General features: G+C 36.6%; 1 protein-coding gene across 1 annotated transcript in view; it reads right to left on the reverse strand.

Annotated features, from left to right (window-relative positions):
* SMAP1 (small ArfGAP 1) overlaps positions 1-20,436 on the reverse strand; it is a 73,232-nt gene that overhangs the window by 11,955 nt on the left and 40,841 nt on the right. The window contains exon 7 of the mRNA XM_009888851.1: positions 9,940-10,024. Within this exon, the coding sequence (XP_009887153.1) occupies positions 9,940-10,024 (85 nt within the window). The remainder of the gene's footprint in view (positions 1-9,939; positions 10,025-20,436) is intronic.

A 20,436-nucleotide genomic window follows, 5' to 3' on the forward strand; every position in this document is an offset into this window, starting at 1 on the left:
CTTTCCCTAAAATGACAGTATACTAGTGTGCTTCAGGAAAAAAAAAACAACCAACCCCAAACCAAAACACTTAGAGACTTCCCAAAGGGCAGCCATGCCAATTTGTCAGTTCACATTATTTATTTTTCAAGTGTCTTTTTCAAGCACACAAACATTTTGAGTGAGGATTTAAACAGATGTCTTACTGAGAAGGCCCCAACTTGGTAGCCATGTATCAGACAAAATACACTGTTCTGCGTTCTTGAATTAAAATCTGTCTTTTAGAATCCATAAAGTTATTCTTGATATGCTAATTTACTCAAGGGCACACAATTAAACTTCACATTAGGAAAAAAGTCCATCCTTCCCCCTTTTTCAGAAGTACTTTGCACTGACATTATTCTGTAGCTCCACATGAACACCCCTGCCAGGCACACTGGGCTAATTATCCGTAAGAACTTACGGCTCTTACACCATACAGAGTTAACCTTCTACAGCCTTGGTGCTTGTAACCATTTTAACACAGGAATACATTTATCAATCCAGGTGAAAGTGACAATACAGCTGATGTGCAGGACAAAAAAAAAGGCCTGAAGAATTATGCTTTTTAAGGAGGACTGCAAGAAAATACTTTAAAAGATGTAGCGATGAAAATATCACAAAATTTTTTGAAGTAATAGAGCAACCATGTCTCATTGGATTTTAAGCTGTTGGAGAACAACTAGAAAGAATTGGCTAATAAATTTTATTCCTAACCATATCACAAGTGGGTTGCCATTACATACAGCTTGACAAATACAAAGATGAGTTTAGATTCTGATGAACAGTATGATGACTGCACAGTGTTAACAGCAAAAATTTAAAACAGTTTTTAGGTAAAATAATGTTTATATATCACAGGAATATAAGCATTTTAAAATCACTAGATTACAGTACACTGAAAAAACTACTACTAACATCATAAGACCATTTCTACCTGATGCTTCAGCATGCTTAAAGAACAAACTTCCTTCTAGGTGCATGTGTTATATCCACTGTTCTCATTATTGACAGTAATTTTCTGTAAAACAAATTTTAACTTACCTAGCATCCTAATTAAAGGATTTGGGTTGTTTTGTTTCTTTTTGTCACACTATTGTCACACTATTACATACAGGGTAACTAACTTCACATATATCCATCAGAAACTTCAGACATACATTTACAAACTAATGTAGCAATATATTCCAAGTTTTAATCACAACAGAATACAGATTGCCACCTTTAAAAAACATCAAGGACATTAAAAAATAGTTGCTATATATTTCAGAAAAAGTCCCTTCCTCTTTTTACTGAGCTGTAATACATTATTTTCCAGTGACCTGCACCCATGGCAGTTATCTGCCTGAGTGAAAAGATCCATTTCAAGAGCAGAGGTCAATCACTGGAATATCAGCATTAACAGTTTAGCGATAACACGAGAAACCTATGCCTTACTGCTACAGAGAAACACGTAAGGCTGAAGGCAGATGTTAGGTTTAGGCACTAGTTTCTAGAATTCTAATGTGGACAGAGAAGTGGTCTGATTAGTAAAGAGCGCAGTCAAGATACAGTTTTTAATTAAAATCAAATCACAGGAAGCTTCCAACACTTATTTAAAATAATACAATGCCATCCCTCATGTAACTGCAACATTCTTTCCCATCTGCTAAAGAACAATCGCAGAAGAATCGGTATTTTATTTTTCTACAAAAAAAGATGTACTAGAACAAAAGAGTTAAATTTATTACTTGGAAAGAAGGTCTCTCTTTGCTCTTCTCTACTTTTTTTATTTAAGAACACAAATAACTGGCAGACTGTAGCAAGATCTGTCTCCCTGCACAACAAACATTGTAATTTTTCATTACTTTGTTCTGCCACATGCAAACTCACTGCAGTTGGAGACTACCCTTCCTGGTAGCCCAGGACATTGATATAGCAGAAACAGTAAGAAGCACCAGTCACTTCACCAGCCTGAAAATCACTTGGCTGAGGAAACTATCACAGAAGACAGACAAGATTTTTGGCTGTTAACTCATATGAGAAGGCACTGCATTTTGAAACAATCTATTCAGAAGATCACCCCTCAGAGCTGTCTTCCCATTTCTGTCTGCTTTCCAACTCCAATGGAAGGTGGCTGCCCCTTAGCTGCCTTGCATGAAAGTATTTATTTATTTTAAAGACTGTCACTGCTGTATATTTGACAACTTGACACAGAAGCCATGAATGTCAAAATCCAACAATGTGGAACACATCAGAAGTGCACACCTGAATTCAGTCTTGCTGTAGAGATGCTAACTTTTGCACCTTAGTACGTATAGGAAATGTGGAACAGCTATGGCTGCTACAGGCACCACAACTTTGAACTGACTTCAGTATACATAAAATTCCCAGTGTAATTTTTAAGCACTTACTGCACCTGCATACAGGGAATTAAAAAGCAACCAAACGGAAGGGTGTTGGTTTGCAATTCTTTGGGAGCCATGTGCTTGCTTTTGTGACTAGTTCACATACACAAATTATTTTATACTCTAATTTAGTATCCAACATGAACATTAATACCTTAGTATTTGCTAATTCTCAAACTACTTCATGTCAATGGGAAATTGAGACCAAATTATGCTTGCTAGCAAACAGACCCAATAACAAGGACCAAAATACCTTAAAGGCAGGTATGAGAAGTACAAAGTGAGTGGCATTCACAAGAAACTGAACCTCAGCAAGCATATTTATCACCCAAACTTGTGCAAAGTTCGTGAGGATAACTGTGCTGTCTCAAGAACTAGGAAAGACCCAACAACTCCACAAAGGCAAAATGGCCACAGGAATGGCTTGCAAGATTAGATCTTCTATGCTAAGTAACCAGTAAATGGCTTGAATAATGACCATAGGAGGGAAGCAGCCACTTCAGCCAATTTTATTACTATGCCGTGATTTTACTTTGCTTGGAGGATTGCTGTTCCAACAATCCTGAAAAGCAAAGTTATAAACTCATCTAGGATTATGACAAAACTACTTACATCTCAGCTACGACGTCTCCTCCTTCCCTTAGTTCTGTCCTGATGAATGGAAGTCAGTGGACAGTAAAGTGGCTATGTGTATATAATCTGCTCCACCATTTCATCCACACCAGTGCTTTAAAATTTGTGTAAATAAACATACTGGCAAGTTAAGTAACAAGCTTCTTTTGAGGTCATACTGCAGATAGGCAGTTCCAAAAACATCTCCCCAAAGGTTCACTGTTTCAGATAAATTTAGGAATGAACCACGCATAACTTTCATGCAAAAGGATTGTCTGGAATTAATAATTTAATGTTCTCATTTTCTCAGCGAGGCACTTGTATTAAAAAAAAATATCTCTCTTGTCATATTCCAAAGTGGTTCAGTTTCCCTGAATGTAAAAAAGTTTAACATATAAGACTGAAAATTTAAACGTAATCATTTACTAAAACAAGCATTTCACATGTTTAGAACATTCACAAGAGAACACATTTGCAAGAACATAGTATTTTTCAAGTATCTAATATTCTGCTTATAAATTAACACTATGAAAACCCAGGGTTGTGCTATATTGCTTCAGTAAGAGCGTTATTTGGTAACATACATACCTTTCATCTCTTACCCAATTTTACACTACAAAAATATTTCCCTGTTGGTATCAGTGCAGAAGCCAGACATTTTGCATTACTGTTTACAACACGATTTTAAGGCTGTATGAACAGTATTAACAGATGATCCTGTCTTACTGATTTCTCAAAAACGCAATAGTTGGAGTATTTCTATCTTTTAAAAAGCGACTCTGAAAACATTTCCCCCCATGAAACGAAAAGATTCCATAAAGAACTAAACTTCAGAATATAGAAGAAACCAAACTGTTTTCACACCAGTTTATTACTTGTAGCAATATTAGTATCTTTATTCAAATATATATATGCATGCAGGCCTACATAGTCTTGTATTTCAACATATAGTTCACACTTGTTATATAGAGATTACAGATATTCTTAACTTCAATGCACCAGGTCATGGATTAGGAAGCAATTCCTCCTTTCCCTCCTCATTTTAAAATATTTCTGTTGTATATGAAAGATACTCCAGCAGAGTTCTACGTTCTAAATTATTCTAAGTATATTACTTTTCATTCAACTTGTGCTGCATACCATTAAAAACTGATTAGAAGAGATGGCATGCATTTAGAATCATAGAATGGTTTAGGTTGGAAAGGACCTTGAAGATCATCGAGTTCCAACCCCCCTGCCATAGACAGGGACACCTCCCACTAGACCAGGTTGCCCAAGGCCACATCCAGCCTGGCCTTGAACACCTCCAGGGATGGGGCCTCAACAACCTCTCTGGGCAACCTGTTCCGGTGCCTCACCACCCTCAAAGTGAAAAATTTCTTCCTAATGTTTAATCTAAACCTGCCCTCTTCCAGTTTAAAGCCATTCCCCCTTGTTCGATCACTACATGCCTTTGTAAAAGGTCCTTCCCCAGCTCTCCTGTAGGCCCCCTTTAGGTACTGGAAGGCCGCAATAAGATCTCCCCAGAACCTTCTCTTCTCCAAGCTGAACAGCCCCAACTCTCTCAGCCTCTCCTCATAGGAGATGTGCTCCAGCCCTCGGATCATCATTTGATAGAAGGAAACATGGCTGTAGCCTTTCCAGAAAACAGCTACAAAACAGATTAAGTTATATAGGCCTGTCTGAATATTTTGAGAAATTTGTAGCTTCAACCATCACAGAATTACTTTGAAACAACTAACTTTTAATGAACAGTACTTCCACCACTTTCCAGAGAACCCATCTGCAGCTAGGAATGAAGTATTAGATGTGGCAGAAGCCATTGCAATGAGAGCGCAGGCAAAGCAGAGCTTCCACGCTCAGTCAGAGAAGGTACCGTGGAAAGTCAATAGATGCTGTTTCTTCGTTGTTGCTCCTAGCTGTGGTCCCAAAACTTCCCTTCTTACAATTTATGACAACATGGCAGGTAATATCCGACTGCTGTCTGCCATACTGTGCAACAGCAGATGCTGCTTCTGATTTCAGGTTAGGAAGTCTTGTTTAAATTTGACAGCAGAAACAAAAGCTATTTACCAGGTTATATTTAGTAAGTGAAGGGTTCCAGTGAAGCACCTTTACAGTGCTTTTCTATATATATTTTATTAATCCCCGATATGACAATTTCCAATTCAGTGCTGCCTTTTGTTATGAAAGTTTTCATATACACCATTAATCCTTGATATATTTTTCTGCACCAACAGTGAGAATGACCAGCAGAAGAGCTTCATAGGGACAGCAAGAAAAGGAGCAAGAAAGAAGATTTGCTCTTAAACTTTGCATTGTATTTCTGAAAATCATCTTCTGTGGGGCAAACTATTTACAAGAACTTTGTTACTAAACTGCCATGTATTTTTATATATGCAGTCATTTATGACAGCCATACCAAGACTTGCAATACAGGGAGAATATGCATATGATTATTTATTACAATAATTATTAGAAATGCAGAACTGAGAGAAGTAGTTCAATACTTTAAACAAACTCTGGGGCAAAGACAAAACAAGGTTTGTCTGTCTGAAATTACTGTGGAATTATTTACTGCTTTAGTAAAATTTTATTTATTGCTAAATCCTTTGCAGAATTGAAAAAGCATTCACTGGAAGGCTATTTCTATACTTCTTAAAATAAAATGTGGAAAGCCAGAAAGCTAACAATGCTGTATGCCTCAAGTGGTTACAAACATTTTCATTTTGGGTAGATATATTGCTTACCTAAGCATAATTTTATGATATATTATATTTATGTACTTATAAGTGTATTTTTATTATTTCATAAATGCAGCTTTGCAACTTATGACCAACCATGCTGCTTCAGTACTTACCAAACAGTACTGACAAAAGCACATTTCTCAGATATGCAACATTCAGCTACATTTCATATCACGATTAAGCTCTCAAAACTTTACAGAATTCCTTCAGAGACTATTTCCCATACACAAGCAGATACACAGCTTTTAGAATATCGTATATCACATTCAACCATGCCAGATGCATGCCCCACACATTACATTCAGTTAATGATAACAACATGGTAAATCTATTTTCTCATGGTCATTCATTATAACTTACTACAAGAGTTATTCCAGGACATGCGATTGCCTATTTTATGAAGGGCACATCGAAACATGGTAAACTATGCAGAATATGTAAAATGCACTTTCTTTCTGATAATTCTGTAAGGTAATATAGTTTAAAAATATTAAATTTTATTTTTTTCTGTATGCTGAAATAATTTCTAAGTGACATACCTTAACAAACAGAATGGTCCGAAATTGCCTGTGTAACATTCCAATAAAAGATTCCCACTATCACATATAAGTATCATACAATTTTTTACAAGAATTTTTAAAAATGGACTTTATATACAACAGCCTGGCATAAGGGGAGGCATCTAACTTGTGAGACAACCCCCCAAAATATCAAGAAGCACAGAGTGCAAGGTTAACACCAGTAGGATGAAAATACAGCACTGTCAATGACTTCAGTGCTGGAGAACTTTGGCTTACATGCTGTGACTTTCAAACTAAAAATGCTTCCTATATCCCCCTTATTAAAAATCAATATTATATAAAAAAAATACTGTTATAAAGGGGATTTTAGCATCAATTTTAAGTCATATATTCAATAGGGCACACACTCAGTGTGGACAAGATCCAACTAATTGTAGAGATCATTAAAGAAGATGTTTCAGTTTTAGCCTACAGAAATAGGCTGGGATTTCTCATAGCTTGGGAATAGAGGGAAAGAATTTGGGGTTGCACAGCAAGAACACTAACAGTATTATTTGTGGAGAATATGATAACATTTAGCTTGTACACGTCCATTTCCGCACCTTTCTGTGTGTGGAGCATTGAACTAAACTCTAGTCTGAATCATAAGGTCAAAAGCCACAAACGTTTATATAGCTGGATCATCAAAAAGTGAATATCCAAACACCACCTTAATAATAAACCCCCTGAACAGGGGGAACCACCTGAATCTTTTTAAAAAGACTCAGAAGAAACATAAACATGATAGTTCAGTCACTGAGGATACTATGCCTCCTCTGCTATTACAAGATTTAAAGATACAATTTCCCAAGGCATATTATCTTAAGAATTTTGCAATTTGTAAAGAAAAATAAAAACCAATTTCTTTTTAGAAAATTATCTTGTCTAGCTACAATTGCCACTGGGTAAGTCCTATCTCACAGGATGTTTACCTTCTGATGAGGTCACTACTAAAATGCCTATTGAGAGAAAAAAAGCAATGACCCAAAGGTTAACTCCATACCCAAAGCTACCACTGAGGCTTACTCGAGAAAATACTTTGCAAGAGGCTGGGCTGCTCTGAAAGCCAAAATTATTCTAGCATGAATTGTGATCCATTAAAATCACTTAATCTGCTATCACAAGCAATTCTGATCTGCCCTAGTGAAAGCCACAACTGTTCTTCATTTGTAGAAATGAAGTCCTAAGAGAATGAATCCTCATTAGAAACATGTCCACTCAGTAAGAAGAATGAGCTATGCAATCATATCCATTTTAATATTGTTTGATATGACATATCAAACATTTTAATCAGCAGTGCGTCGCTGCAGCGACAGAGGCAAATGGGATTCTAGGCTGCATCCGCAGAGGCATTGCTAGCAGAGATAGAGACGTGATCATGCCACTCCACTCAGAGCTAGTCAGGCCACACCGGCAGTCTACGCCCAGTTCTGGTCCCCACATTCAAGACAGACACGCGCAGACTAGAGAGGGTCCAAAGGAGGGCCACAAAGATGGTCAAAGGGCTGGAGAACCTGCCCGATGAAGAAAGATTCGAGGAGTTAGGTTTTTTTTCTCCCCAAGGAAGAGAAGGCTTAGGGGGGACCTCATCACAGGATTCCAGTACTTATAGGATGGCTACAGAGGACAGAGGGTCTCTCTTCACAAGCAGCCACATGAAGAAGTCAAGGGGCAATCGGTACAAGTTGCACTGGGAGAGGTTTCATCTTGACATAAGAAAGAAATTTTTTACAGTGAGATCAGTCACTGAACAACCTCCCAGTGGATGTGGTAGAATCCCCATCACTGGAGGTTTCCAAGAAGCAATCAGAGAGGATGCTAGATAATCTTTTCCGTATGTTGGACCATATGATCTTCCGAGGTCCCTTTCCAACCTGGTCTGGAACCAACTATGGTTCTATAATAGATTGGGTTGAAGTGATCTTTCTTTTAATACTATCTGAAGTAGTCTACTGTAGACATGAATTAAAAGACAACTCTCCAAATGAAACATGCAGGTCTGCTCTCATTAATACATAATCTTATTTACAGCTCAGTGGATTCAAAGTGATACTAGCTTATTACACCGCCTTTCTATTCCTTATTTAGAAGATCTTTAAACATTCCCTCCACTAAAATTATGTTTGTTAACACACAAATTATAAACTTTGCCCTTTGTATGTCTCACTATGCTTGCTTACACTGAAGAAGCACAGCTGTTGAACACCAATTACAATACTCTCTTGCATATTACATCTCAAGTTAGCCTATACAATCTGAGTTCATTATCGTATCATAAAACAGCATTACCAAGATTCTCTTCAAATCATGACTAAAAGGATACAGAAGCCTGACAATCTCAGAAGCACATATTGACTAAATTTGAGTTTTTAATTAGGTTGTTGGTCTGGTAAAGGAAAATAAAGGAGAATCAGCTTTCAATTAAGTCTGAATTACTTTTGGTTTTAATAGGTTCATTCTACATCCATAATTTAACTTCTACTGTGTTAATTAAGATTTGCTTGCCTATGGTAGCAGATTACTTGGAATGAGATACAGACCACAACACATACAAAATGGGTATTTTAAAGCTATTCTACATTCAGAGAGAAAATAACATGCATTTTGAATGATAGTGTGAATTCTAAAACAGGGAAGGCCTTTATTGTTTTGCTGCAACATTATTCATAACTTAAAACAAAAAATTAAAAAAACAATAACAGAACATTTTTCTAGAAATTCAAGCTTTTGGAATAATTACATCTAAAAGACTTATCAGCTTCCTCCAATATCCTGTAAAAACCACACAGAAATTTAAGAATAACAATTATATTGATATAAATTGAATATTCCAATATCCACTCAGAACTCTTTGAAAATTTTCCTAACAGTGAACAATAAAAGGGATTAAAAATAGTTATTGTAATATTTCATCCTTCCAGTTCCATTTTAAGATTCTATCCAATGGAAAACCACAGTAACACTAGATAAATGAAAGACGGATTTCATGAATATGGCCTTCAACAAGCAGAGAAAAAGCATAAAAACACAACAGTATAGCTAGACAGTGCAAAATAAATTATTCAGGTCCAAACCAGTTTATTTACAAGACAAATACACAGTTACCTGCTAGTCAGAAAGCAAAAGGTGTATTAGATAAAAATGAATGATGGTCACAGTGAGCACACAACACTGAAACACCCAGTGTATAAAGTTTTACAAGATGCTAGTCAGTTACAGCCAGACAATTTACTGTTCTTTTAACTAATATAGGAATTTTATGATATAAGGTATTTTACAGATAGACAATTTAGATGACCTCAGCATTTTCATTAAAAAGTACACTTGTACCCCAAACAATGAAATACCATAATCCACAAGCCCTTTGAAGATCACTTTGATAGCTTCCCCTTCCCACAGGAGCTCATTACGCTCCCTGGCAAAACACAAGTATTGACATACCCAGATCCCTATGGCATTTTCCTTTATAGTTTCAAATTCATAGACTGAATCTTATGGTTTTCGAATTCATCTAACTATCAGTAAGCACAGAGAAAATAAAAGTATATAAATTAAAATATAAAATGCCATTATCTCTGTTTCAGACTGAAAAACAGGTAATTATGTATTGCTTACCAAGTCCTAAAAGGTCAATAGTGGGTTCAGATGACTTTTTTGGACTCACTTTAGCTTCTGATTGCTGATCCTCTTTCTTCTGCGGCTTTAAAGGAAAAAAAAAACAAATACAAGTAACCTTTCTGGAAAAGACACAGTGCTTAAAAAAATCTCATTAAAGATGTTGCTTCAGTGCCAGAAGTAAAAGCCCTTTTCTATATTTGTTTATCATAATGAATTTGATTTGTAATGAAATAAGTTGCAGTTATGGTCACAAAGGACACGGTACATGACTGCAAAAAATTATCCTTATACCTTCACTGGTATGTAATCAATTTTTAAATAATTCTAACTTCCAGGTAAGTTAAAAATAAGCTGAAGTCTTAAACTGAACCACTATCGCGCACAAGTAAAAAAGCTGTCTATAATTTGACTTATCGACTAATTTCAGCATTTAAACTATATGGATCTGCAGCATTAAAAAGAAAAAAACTTTAAAAGCTTATATTTAAAAATTACGAGCAGACTAATGACATTATTTAGAGTCCCTGAAAAGAGCACCTGAAGAACATACAGGCTTTATAGATGGCAAGCACCCATGGACATAATCTGTATTCATGGTCTTTTCCTTTGTAAACCTGAAGGCAAATAACAGCGTTCTTCTCCTTTGGAAAGGGAACTCCTAATCTTTTCTTGCCTAGAGACTTCAAAATGTAAGATGGTATTGACATTAAATTTGATTATGAAAATTACTTCATAAATCTGTTTACAGTTCTTCTCATACCAATATCAGGCAGATCACCCCAAATCCACCAAAACATCAAATTCAAAAATTAATACAAATTGGTGTAGTGACATAACAAATGCATTCTCTTGCATGCATTTAGTAGGCATTTACTCTGTATGTATCACAAAAATATGAAGTGGATTAGTCGATCAATGAGTACAGCCTTTAACTAAAGCAGATTACTAAATAGTGGCAGTAGAGCACTGTCAGGCTGGGCACTGGGCTGACACCAACAGAATGTGCTTCACTCCCACCTTTATCACCTCCATAATGTTGCTTTGACAGAGTCGCTGAGGCTCCTGAGGTTGCTGAAGTCATTAAATCTTAGTATTTAGTATAAAGAGAACTTTATAATTCAACACATGAATACAAAGTTCTCTTTATTTAGGTAATCCTTTACTTTACGTCTCTGCAAGCTGGGGATAAAGCGTAAGGAGCTTGGTGTTTGTCAGGAGCAGTGAGGAAACTTAAAGAATATTCGAAGATGGCCCAAGCGAGGAGAAGTCTATGATACTACTGACACTCCTCTAAGGTGAGCAAGCCCCGATTGAAAACCTTCAGGAAAGAGCTGCGATGAACTGAACTTCATTTCTGCCGCTAGAGAGAACAGGTATTTTCACACTCAAACTGATCCTTGCTAATCTCTCAGAGAAATATTGCTTCCTCTCACCAAAAATCCTTACATTGACTTTACATATCTTGTTCAAGACCAAAATTGTTTGGAGAACTGCCTGCTGGAAAAGTATTCCATGGATTCCTGATTCTATATTGTATGACAACTTTCCTATTTGAGTATGTGATCTGAAGAATAGCACGCCGATTTCAAATGCTACTCAATATTGCAGAGAAAAAACCCTTCTACTTGGTATAAGAAAAAAGTGTCGGTTTTGAAAGTAGATTTTTGCACATCAAGAATTTAAGTGGCCATTCAAAATAAAGTTTTCTACAACTGACCATACCTCAGTAAATATGCCATAAAACTTAATTCTTATTACAAACATCAATCAGAATTAACAGCAAGTATTTCAGAACAGAATTTATCATAAAAATTTGCACATTTGGTTCTTCTCCAACTCTGTAAGGAACACCATAGGTCACGTTTCTGACACGTTGCTTGATTTCACGAAACTGTCTCTTTTTTTTTTTCCTTAAACAGCTTAACAATTCTAAATATAGAACAACTTCTTTAAACTGAAAAGCAAAACTGTTAGAAATATATTAAATGTGCAAATTTTCATTACTTCAGATTAGATGTATGGTAACTACCTAAAAGCACAAGTTTGAAATAAATTAACACTTGACAGGGTTGGTTTAGTATGCAAACTTGTCACAGAAACCAAAACACTTTTGCATACATTAGTAAGAACTAAACAGATAGAGTTCAAATAACACTCTCTCTTATTTAGTATGTATTACCTCTGCAACAAATTAATCTCATTACCTAAACTAAAAATTTAAAAATACAATAAGAATAATCTATTTAGGTTTTCTGCTTTGTCAAATGAACATTTTCAATAATTATTAAATGCCTATTTCTTTTTCATCACTCTCTAAATAAGAAAGGCAATGAAGATAAAATGTATAAAAATATGAATTTCTATAAAAATAAGATCTTTTAAACATACCCTTTTCCAACATCATTACTGTATTTCTTGATCAGCAGTTTCTTTCCCATTTTGCTTCCTTGTGAGTACGTGAACTAATAGGCTTTAAGGTTACTACATATTTTGTTACTGTAAGAAATACTGGAAAATTATTTTCAAGCTTGCTAGTACAGCAAATATTTCTAGACATTAATACTGTATTTGTTTCCTTGATGGAGATTTTCTCCTTAAAGCGTTATTTAGCTCCTTTATAGCTACACAGTTTTCACTAACTCACTAACCTTCATCCTGAAAAATGAACAAAAGCTATTAGCCACCTAACAATTCACCAACGCTTCTTCTGCACAATCGTGGTCACACAAAGCAATACTCATCAGCTATATGGAACAAAAAAACCCTTCCTCTTACCCTTAATTTTACCTGCAATGCTACGTTGTCCCCCCGTTCTCTCACCATAACAAACATCAGTTGCTGAGATACCGTATCCCCCTGTCTGAGATTTCAAACAATTGTTTCAAACAATTGCAACAATTTTAGAATTCGGTATGCCTTCATTTCTGGTTAAGATGTTGCATGCCACATATAAGGACTTTTGTGCAAATTCAGAAGATGCTTGTTTGGTGCTTAAGGTCTGTATTGATTCAGAGAGGGACAGGGACTCCTCTAAAGTCACCTACACTTAGGCATGTTAAGTAAGGTTAGTAGTGAGATGTGTTAGAAAAAGAAACTTGTATGCACGCAATTCTTCTTAATTTAGAAACACCTAAATAAACCCCCCTTTATCATGCTGTTTTTTTAAGACAGTCTTGTTCTCTCCATGGCCCCATGGATCCTGGGCTACCTGACTGTACCGTGGTCCACTTGAAGAAGGTATAATGAAAAGCAATGCCTTACTGAAGCTTTCTGTAGTAGAGACCATGCCATATTTCTGGGTCTGGAGCAGAGGACCTCCAGAGGTCCCTTCCAGCCTATACAATTCTGGCATAAACAAGGTGTTGAAACTTTCAGAGGAGAACAAAACCAGAAGTCACTTTGGAGCCACTTGAAAATTTTATTCCAAATCATAAACAGAAATGTGATGTTTACTATTTTTTAGTAATTTTGCTCCAACAGGACTCACATCCGACTAAGCTTTATACAGAGAGTGGTTTTTTGAGATGTTAGAGCTAAATATTGCACACAGAAGCGTGCAACATGCAAAAAGCTGCATAACAACCCAGTGACATTTCTTAAACATAATGTTTAATTTAGTGTTTTGCTTTATCTAAAATTACTGCATTTTGTAGCGGTGCAATAGAGCACGACAAATGCTTGGGAATCCTGCTGCACTAAGATTCATCTCAGTTTCTATTACTAGTCTGCTTGACTCCCACTGCAATTATTTTTAAGTATTGATACCAGTACTAGATAAACTATTCTTTGTTGAGTCCTTTGGAAAAAGGCTGCATGAAAATAGGAGACTAAGCAGCATTAAATAAACCAAAAATAGCATTAAAAATCTGCTATTAAAAAGCCAAGCAGAATGGAACAGGTACGTAATTTTGTGCATTTATTTTCAAGCAGAGCCTTCAAGGTTACTGGGCCTACTATTTTTTAACAACATTCAAAATTGGCTTAGGAAAATGCATGGTTTTATTAAGTGAAGTACGTGATTATAGCAATTCCTAGATATATTTACTTCGGGTCATACATTAGCAGCTTCTCATTCAAAATCATCTTTATGGTACCAGTACATTCTTCTGAAACACTGTCCTTGCAAACAGCAGAACATCAAAACATCTTTGATATATAGACCTTACATTTCCATTTTTCACAGTCCTCACCAATGGCCACTGCACTGTACTTGAAGGTTGTTCTCACTTTGGAGTATCTATTGAAACCAAGCAACGTCCTCTGCTTTAAATTACTCTGAGATTATCGAAAACAGTTTATTTGCAAATATCAGTGAATTAAACTGAGGCCAGATCAAGCTTCAGGTTGAGGGAGGTGCTCCTTCCCCTCTACTCAGCACTGGTGAGGCCACACCTGGAGTGCTGTGACCAAGTTCTGGGTTCCCTAGTAGGAGAGACACATGGACGTACTGGAGCAAGACCAGTGACAGGCCACAGAGATGATCAAGGGACTGGAGGATCTCTCACATGGGCTGAGAGATCTGGTACTGTTCAGCCTAGAGAAATGAAGGCTCAGTGGGATCACATCCATGTATACAGATACACAAAGGGAGGGTGTGCAGAAGCTGGAGCCAGGCTCTTTCCAGTGGGGCCCAGTGACTGGACCAGAGGCAGTGGTTACAAACTGAAACACAGGAGGCTCCACCTAGACATCAGGACACACTTTTTCACTGTGAGGGTGACTGAGCACTGGCACAGGTTGCCCAGAGATATTCATAAGCTGCCTGGGCAATCTGTGCTAAGTGACACCTGCTTAAGCAGGCAGTTGGACACAATGACCTCCAGAATTCCCTTCCAACCTCAACCATTCTGCGATTCTGTGATTCTCTCAAGTGACAGAGCATGCAGGAATTGTCAGCTATATTATTAACTCTTGGCAGATGTTTTTGCCAAGGCTGAAGGCCTTTTCATGCTTACAGGTACCCTAACTAATAATCTCTTAATTTTCCCAGTGGAAGAGGCTAGACTGTGATTTCTCAGGGGCTCATCCACCTTTACTGGTGTGATGCCTAACGCATAGAAACACTGTTTCAGGATTGGTTTTGTAGCAACAAGCCCTTTCCTCTACGAGTAATCATTGCTTCTTACTGGCTTTTGTCTTATCTGTATCTGCCATAGCCTCTTCCTGAAGCTGAGAGATCTTTTCCTAAGCAGCTCTTCAGATCGCTTCAGTAATTAAGTGCAAGTATCTTCTGCAGGAGTATTATGCAATATTTATACTCCATACTTAATAAAAGGAATCTGGGGGTGGGGGGGAATCAAGTTCAACTGCAGGAGAGGTAATAGTTGCTATGAGGATCCCCTGAGAGGCTTGCCATGCTGATAATATGAGAAGGTGAATACTTAACAGGAGTCAAGAAAGAATGGACTAAGGTCAAGAGTAGCTTTCTTCTACTGACTGATCAGAATTTCTATTTCTATTCTTCTGAAAAGACTGCGTGATACATAAGAGACTAAGACAAATGCTACTCCTTCATAAAATATCTGAATTTTGACTTAATATTTAGAAGGTAGACTAATTGTCAAAATATTAGATAACCACATGGATAACATTTTCCTAAGACCTGTATTGACTGCACATTATTAAAAGTACGTAAGACAAACACAGGTGCCTGTGCACTAAAAATTGATAAAGTTGCTATCATGGAAACAATTCCCTCTAAGTTTCTGCTCTGATTCAATTCTATTTAGTATCCAGTGATGGATGACTGCCAATTTTATACCCCAAATCAAGCCACATCTAAATCCTGCCTGCTGTACATCTATAACACCATAAAAACATACTATGACAACGTGGCACTAAAGCCTTACCCATAAGTAGCTCTTAGGTAACAACATAAATCTCCTTCCAATATCTACAGAGCAAATATTTAAAAAATAGTTAGGAGTTTCCCATAACTTTACATGTAACAAAATGAACAGTTGAGAAATTATGTCTACAGAAAGAAGAATAATCTCTTTCCTATTTAAACAATTAAACTATTCCTGGTAATACAGAAATGAATATTTGGATCTTCACCTTATTTCCACAAACATTCACTAGAAGTCAGTTGGTTTGAAATCTGTGGATACAACTATATATGCTGGTAATCCACATATATCTCCACACTGCAACTTGCTTAACTTTAACATTTTATACTAAAAAAACCATCACAAACAAAATTCAAAAGCAGACAACTGTGGAGAAGACCAGGCTATCTGTAACGTATTACAATTTTAAAGCAAGCAAGTGCATCAGCCTGCTTTAATAATTTTATTTAATGTAATCTTCTTAGATTCACACTGAACTGATGCCTTCATCAGTGGAAGCTGCACCAGCCAGTCTGCTTGTAATTCATAGAGGTACTAGCCATGATTTAATAAATCTTGTTCATTTTCCTACCATTAGGAAATGGTAGGATTACTTATCAAGCTTGTTCATTTTCCCACCATTTCATCTCTACAATTTTGAAGTATTTTCCAGTTCATAAGGTTCTGGTGGAATAATTTTTCCAAAAATTTGTACCAAAGTTTTGAGTTTTATTTTGCTCAAATCCTTGACTACATCCTTACAAGATCAAAAGAACTTCTCAATTTACCTAAAACGAGAACATTTTCTATTCCATCATGAAAGAGTAACTTGTAATTCAACATCCTACGTTTAATGTTGCATTGCTGTTTCTCTCCCGTTATTCCTTCTTTGCTCATTTTGTGCAACAATAAAAGCTATTTGAGGTTTAATTTGAAAAATAGGGTAAGGACACTAGTTTAGGCCAGAAAAAAAAACAAAAAAAACAAAAAAAACCCAGATGTCCCTACTAGTTCTCAATTTAAAAAACAAAGCTCAGTTTTACACAAATCAGTATTACCTTTTACTGAACTCTCAATATACCGCTAATAACACCGTGCTAGCTCAATCTAATTTATGTGAAACACTTTCCTTGAGTTAGTTGAAACCAAATAAATCAGCAAGTAATACTGTTAACTACTCTATTCACACATGAAGTTCTAGGGTTGATTTTACAGGTTTGTTTCTCTCTCTTATACGTTACTCTAAACCAAATTTTCCAGTAAATAAGGACATTTCCTTGACAGGGACAAGAGAACTGAAATCTACTTTATACCATATGTTTTGCAAACTAATTGCCTGTACAGGTCTGGCTGGGATGGAATCAACTTTCTTCATAGCAGCCAGTATGGTGCTATGGTTTTGATTTGTGGCTAAACCAGTGTTGATGCAACACCAGTGTTTTGGCTATCGCTGAGCAGTGCTTACATGGTATCACGGCTTTTTCTTTTTTCCCCGCTCTGCCCCCACAGTGAGTAGGCTGGGGCTGAGTAAGAAGTTGGGAGGGGACATAGCCAGGACAGCTGAACTGAACTGACTGATGAGTTATTCCATATCATGATATTGTACCTTCTGAACTCAGCCCTTGAACACATGCGATACTGGCATAATAACAACCCCATCATCTTAGCTTTGCTAGTTTTATGCAATCATATTTCTATCAGCCTTTGTTTTGCTAGTTAAAACAACCTCCAGGTCCCTCTTGTTTAATAAATTCAACATACACACACATACAGACAGCAATACCTCCCCATTGTTGGGCTGTTTTCTTCACAACCACCTTCTCTTCCCTTACTCTAGCATTCTATAGACTTCGCCAAGCAGATACAAAGAGCACATTAGTCAAGTGAATCAAACTATTTATGGAACTCACACTACAAATCATAATGATTCACAAGTTCTGCATTCTCATTGAAGCTTAGCATACGCAAGCCTCAGTACCCTGAATTTTTTTGCAGTAGACTCATCCAAAGGTGAACTCCCACTCCCTGGAATGGACAGCTATATTTTCTCCCAGAGACTTAGGCAGCGAGTCTGCAGGAGATGGGATTGTGAAGAACATTAATGAACACCTAAAGCATATGTCACATACTGTAGGAAGGCCAGTGTCTCAGTCAGGCATTTCATCAGCCAGCTATTTTTGGAGATAACCATTACATGAGTAATTCATTCTGCTTCAGAGAAAAGAAAAATAATGAAAGCATTGCCAATTCAATCCTCCTCCTTCCTCTGTACAAAGATTACAGTACAGCACATACGATGTTGTCTACAAGGGGTATGGTTATCTCCTGGGCAAGACAAAAAGGAGGGTCAGTACCACGATGACTGACAGCCACACATCTATTAAATTCACATATATAACAGGATGCTATGAGGTCTATTGCTAGTGTTACCCACACTCCTTTCCTGTGAAACAACAGCTTGTCCTTTCCTGACTCTCAGCACTGTCCCCATACGCATGTTTGGCTCCTAAGTGTAGAAGAAGATGAGTAGAAAACAAGAGGGAAGTGGAAAGCTTTATGTCAGCCTGTGTGGTTGACAGGACAGACAACATACATGAGGTCTTCTGATATGTGTTACACTTTGAAGGAGAAAAAAACCAAGACTATTCAGATCTATCAGCAACTACGTTGCTCTTCAGTCATTCCTATTCTCTTTTTTAAACTATTACTGTAACAAAATAGGAAATCAATCCAAATTTGTGAAACAATTAAGGACGCTGCAATCCTTTCAGAACATTGTTTAATATGACCATAGACTCCAGGGCCTATGGTCGGTCTGAACTCTTGTTTTCAGGCTACTCTTCTGCACATTCCTGTTCACCAGATTACTATCCTTTGACAGAGGCAGTTGAGGACATTTTGCAATAGAATTGACAACAGTGAAACAGGCTTCTTTGGCAACACCCGATTTAAAAGTGTTAGCATGCAGTGAAAATACTGTGGTTATTTTTGATTGTAAATGAGTGAGTTTTGGGAAAAAAGAATAATGTTAGGTAATTCAAGTTTCCATTTTCTGCTTCTGTAACCTTATACCAATTACTTTCATATGTACAAACTTTAAGAGCATACAGTTCTAAAAGACATGACACCTAATAGAAATGTAAATCCCAAAATACTTCAAAAACAAGTGGAACTTTTGCCGAATTCACTACTACAAGTTATTAATGTAAATAATTCAGCAGGTTTCAACACCAGCATTTAGGATTAACATTGACCTTACTCTCATTTACATTCCCTGAGAGCATTAGAAGGCGTAGCATACATGGTGCAAGACGCAAACCACATGACTAATAGCTCTGAAGTAGAAAAACTCTCCAGTCAGAGCAGTCATAAGTCACTACTGTAAATACCTCTCCAACTCAGAAGCAAGATATCAGTCACTGTCAAAACTCTGATCCATCAGCTGTCCAGTCCAGTTATCTGCTCCTATTTTCATACTTTAATATTACACACAAAAAAAAATACTGCTCTGCACATTTTCCTCAATTCTCTACTTCAATGAAAAATTCATGACTTTAGAATTCAGTCTGTTTCATACACATCTCGCTACCCAGGTATTTCTTATTTCTATACCCTACCTTAACTACAAGAAGCTTTATGAAAGTTGGAGATCCATCATACAATTTAGTGAAAAGCACCTCTAAGTTACTTAAAAACAACTTGCAGTTTACTCACTAGAGCTCACAGAATCTTCTATGGTTACTGAACAAAACTCTTCCTTTGCTTTTATTAGGTAGGAATTGTATGCCTTGTGCATAAAGTAATTGGATTCCTTCCCTCTTCATTACCCGCTTGCAATAAAACTTGCAAGACAGCATAAACATTGGAGAACTGCCGTATGAGAAAATAATGTTAGTAATTTACTATAAGCTTGTGATAGGTTTGTAGATACGATTTTTCCTGACAGCTCATATACTTCTACTGTATGAGTTAGTTTAGTTCTTATCTATTTAAAGGATGCTCACCTGGGTATCTTAGAGTTTTTAAAGAACATTTTTACATCTTAGAGTTTTTAAAGAACATTTTTACATTTTTTTCAGACTTGTAACTAAATATGAAGAAATCTAGAAATCAGACTAACTCTTCACAACTTAGGATATTTTTAGCAAGTGATGAACTTCTATTTGGCATAACTAGCAAAAAAGCCAGAAAACAAGTATACTATATAGAATCACAAGATATAGTACTATCATTATGAAATTGTACAGACTACAGCAACTTTGTAAGCAAACTGATGCGTGTCTAATCAAGAGAAAAAAATCTGCATGTAAAACAAAAAAAGCTGCCCCTCCTATTTATAAAACTAGAATTACCTCAAATAAACAGCTAACCCAAGGGGGAAATGTAAGTTTAGTATTTAAGAGTCTATTGTGATTATTCCAATAAATCACTCTTGGACACTGAACTACTCACACTGATGCAGGTAAGCTAATTTGAAGCATTTATACCAAGCAAACCAACAAAACTGAATTGCCTTTTTTTTTTTTTCTAAAATAGCATTCTGTACACATGAAGGTCATTCAGTTGAAACATACTCATAGAATCATAGAATGGTTTAGGTTGGAAAGGACCTTGAAGATCATCGAGTTCCAACCCCCCTGCCATGGGCAGGGACACCTCCCACTAG

Source organism: Charadrius vociferus, unplaced genomic scaffold (assembly GCF_000708025.1).
Source record: "Charadrius vociferus isolate BGI_N301 unplaced genomic scaffold, ASM70802v2 scaffold247, whole genome shotgun sequence".
Classification (NCBI taxonomy): Eukaryota; Metazoa; Chordata; class Aves; order Charadriiformes; family Charadriidae; genus Charadrius; species Charadrius vociferus.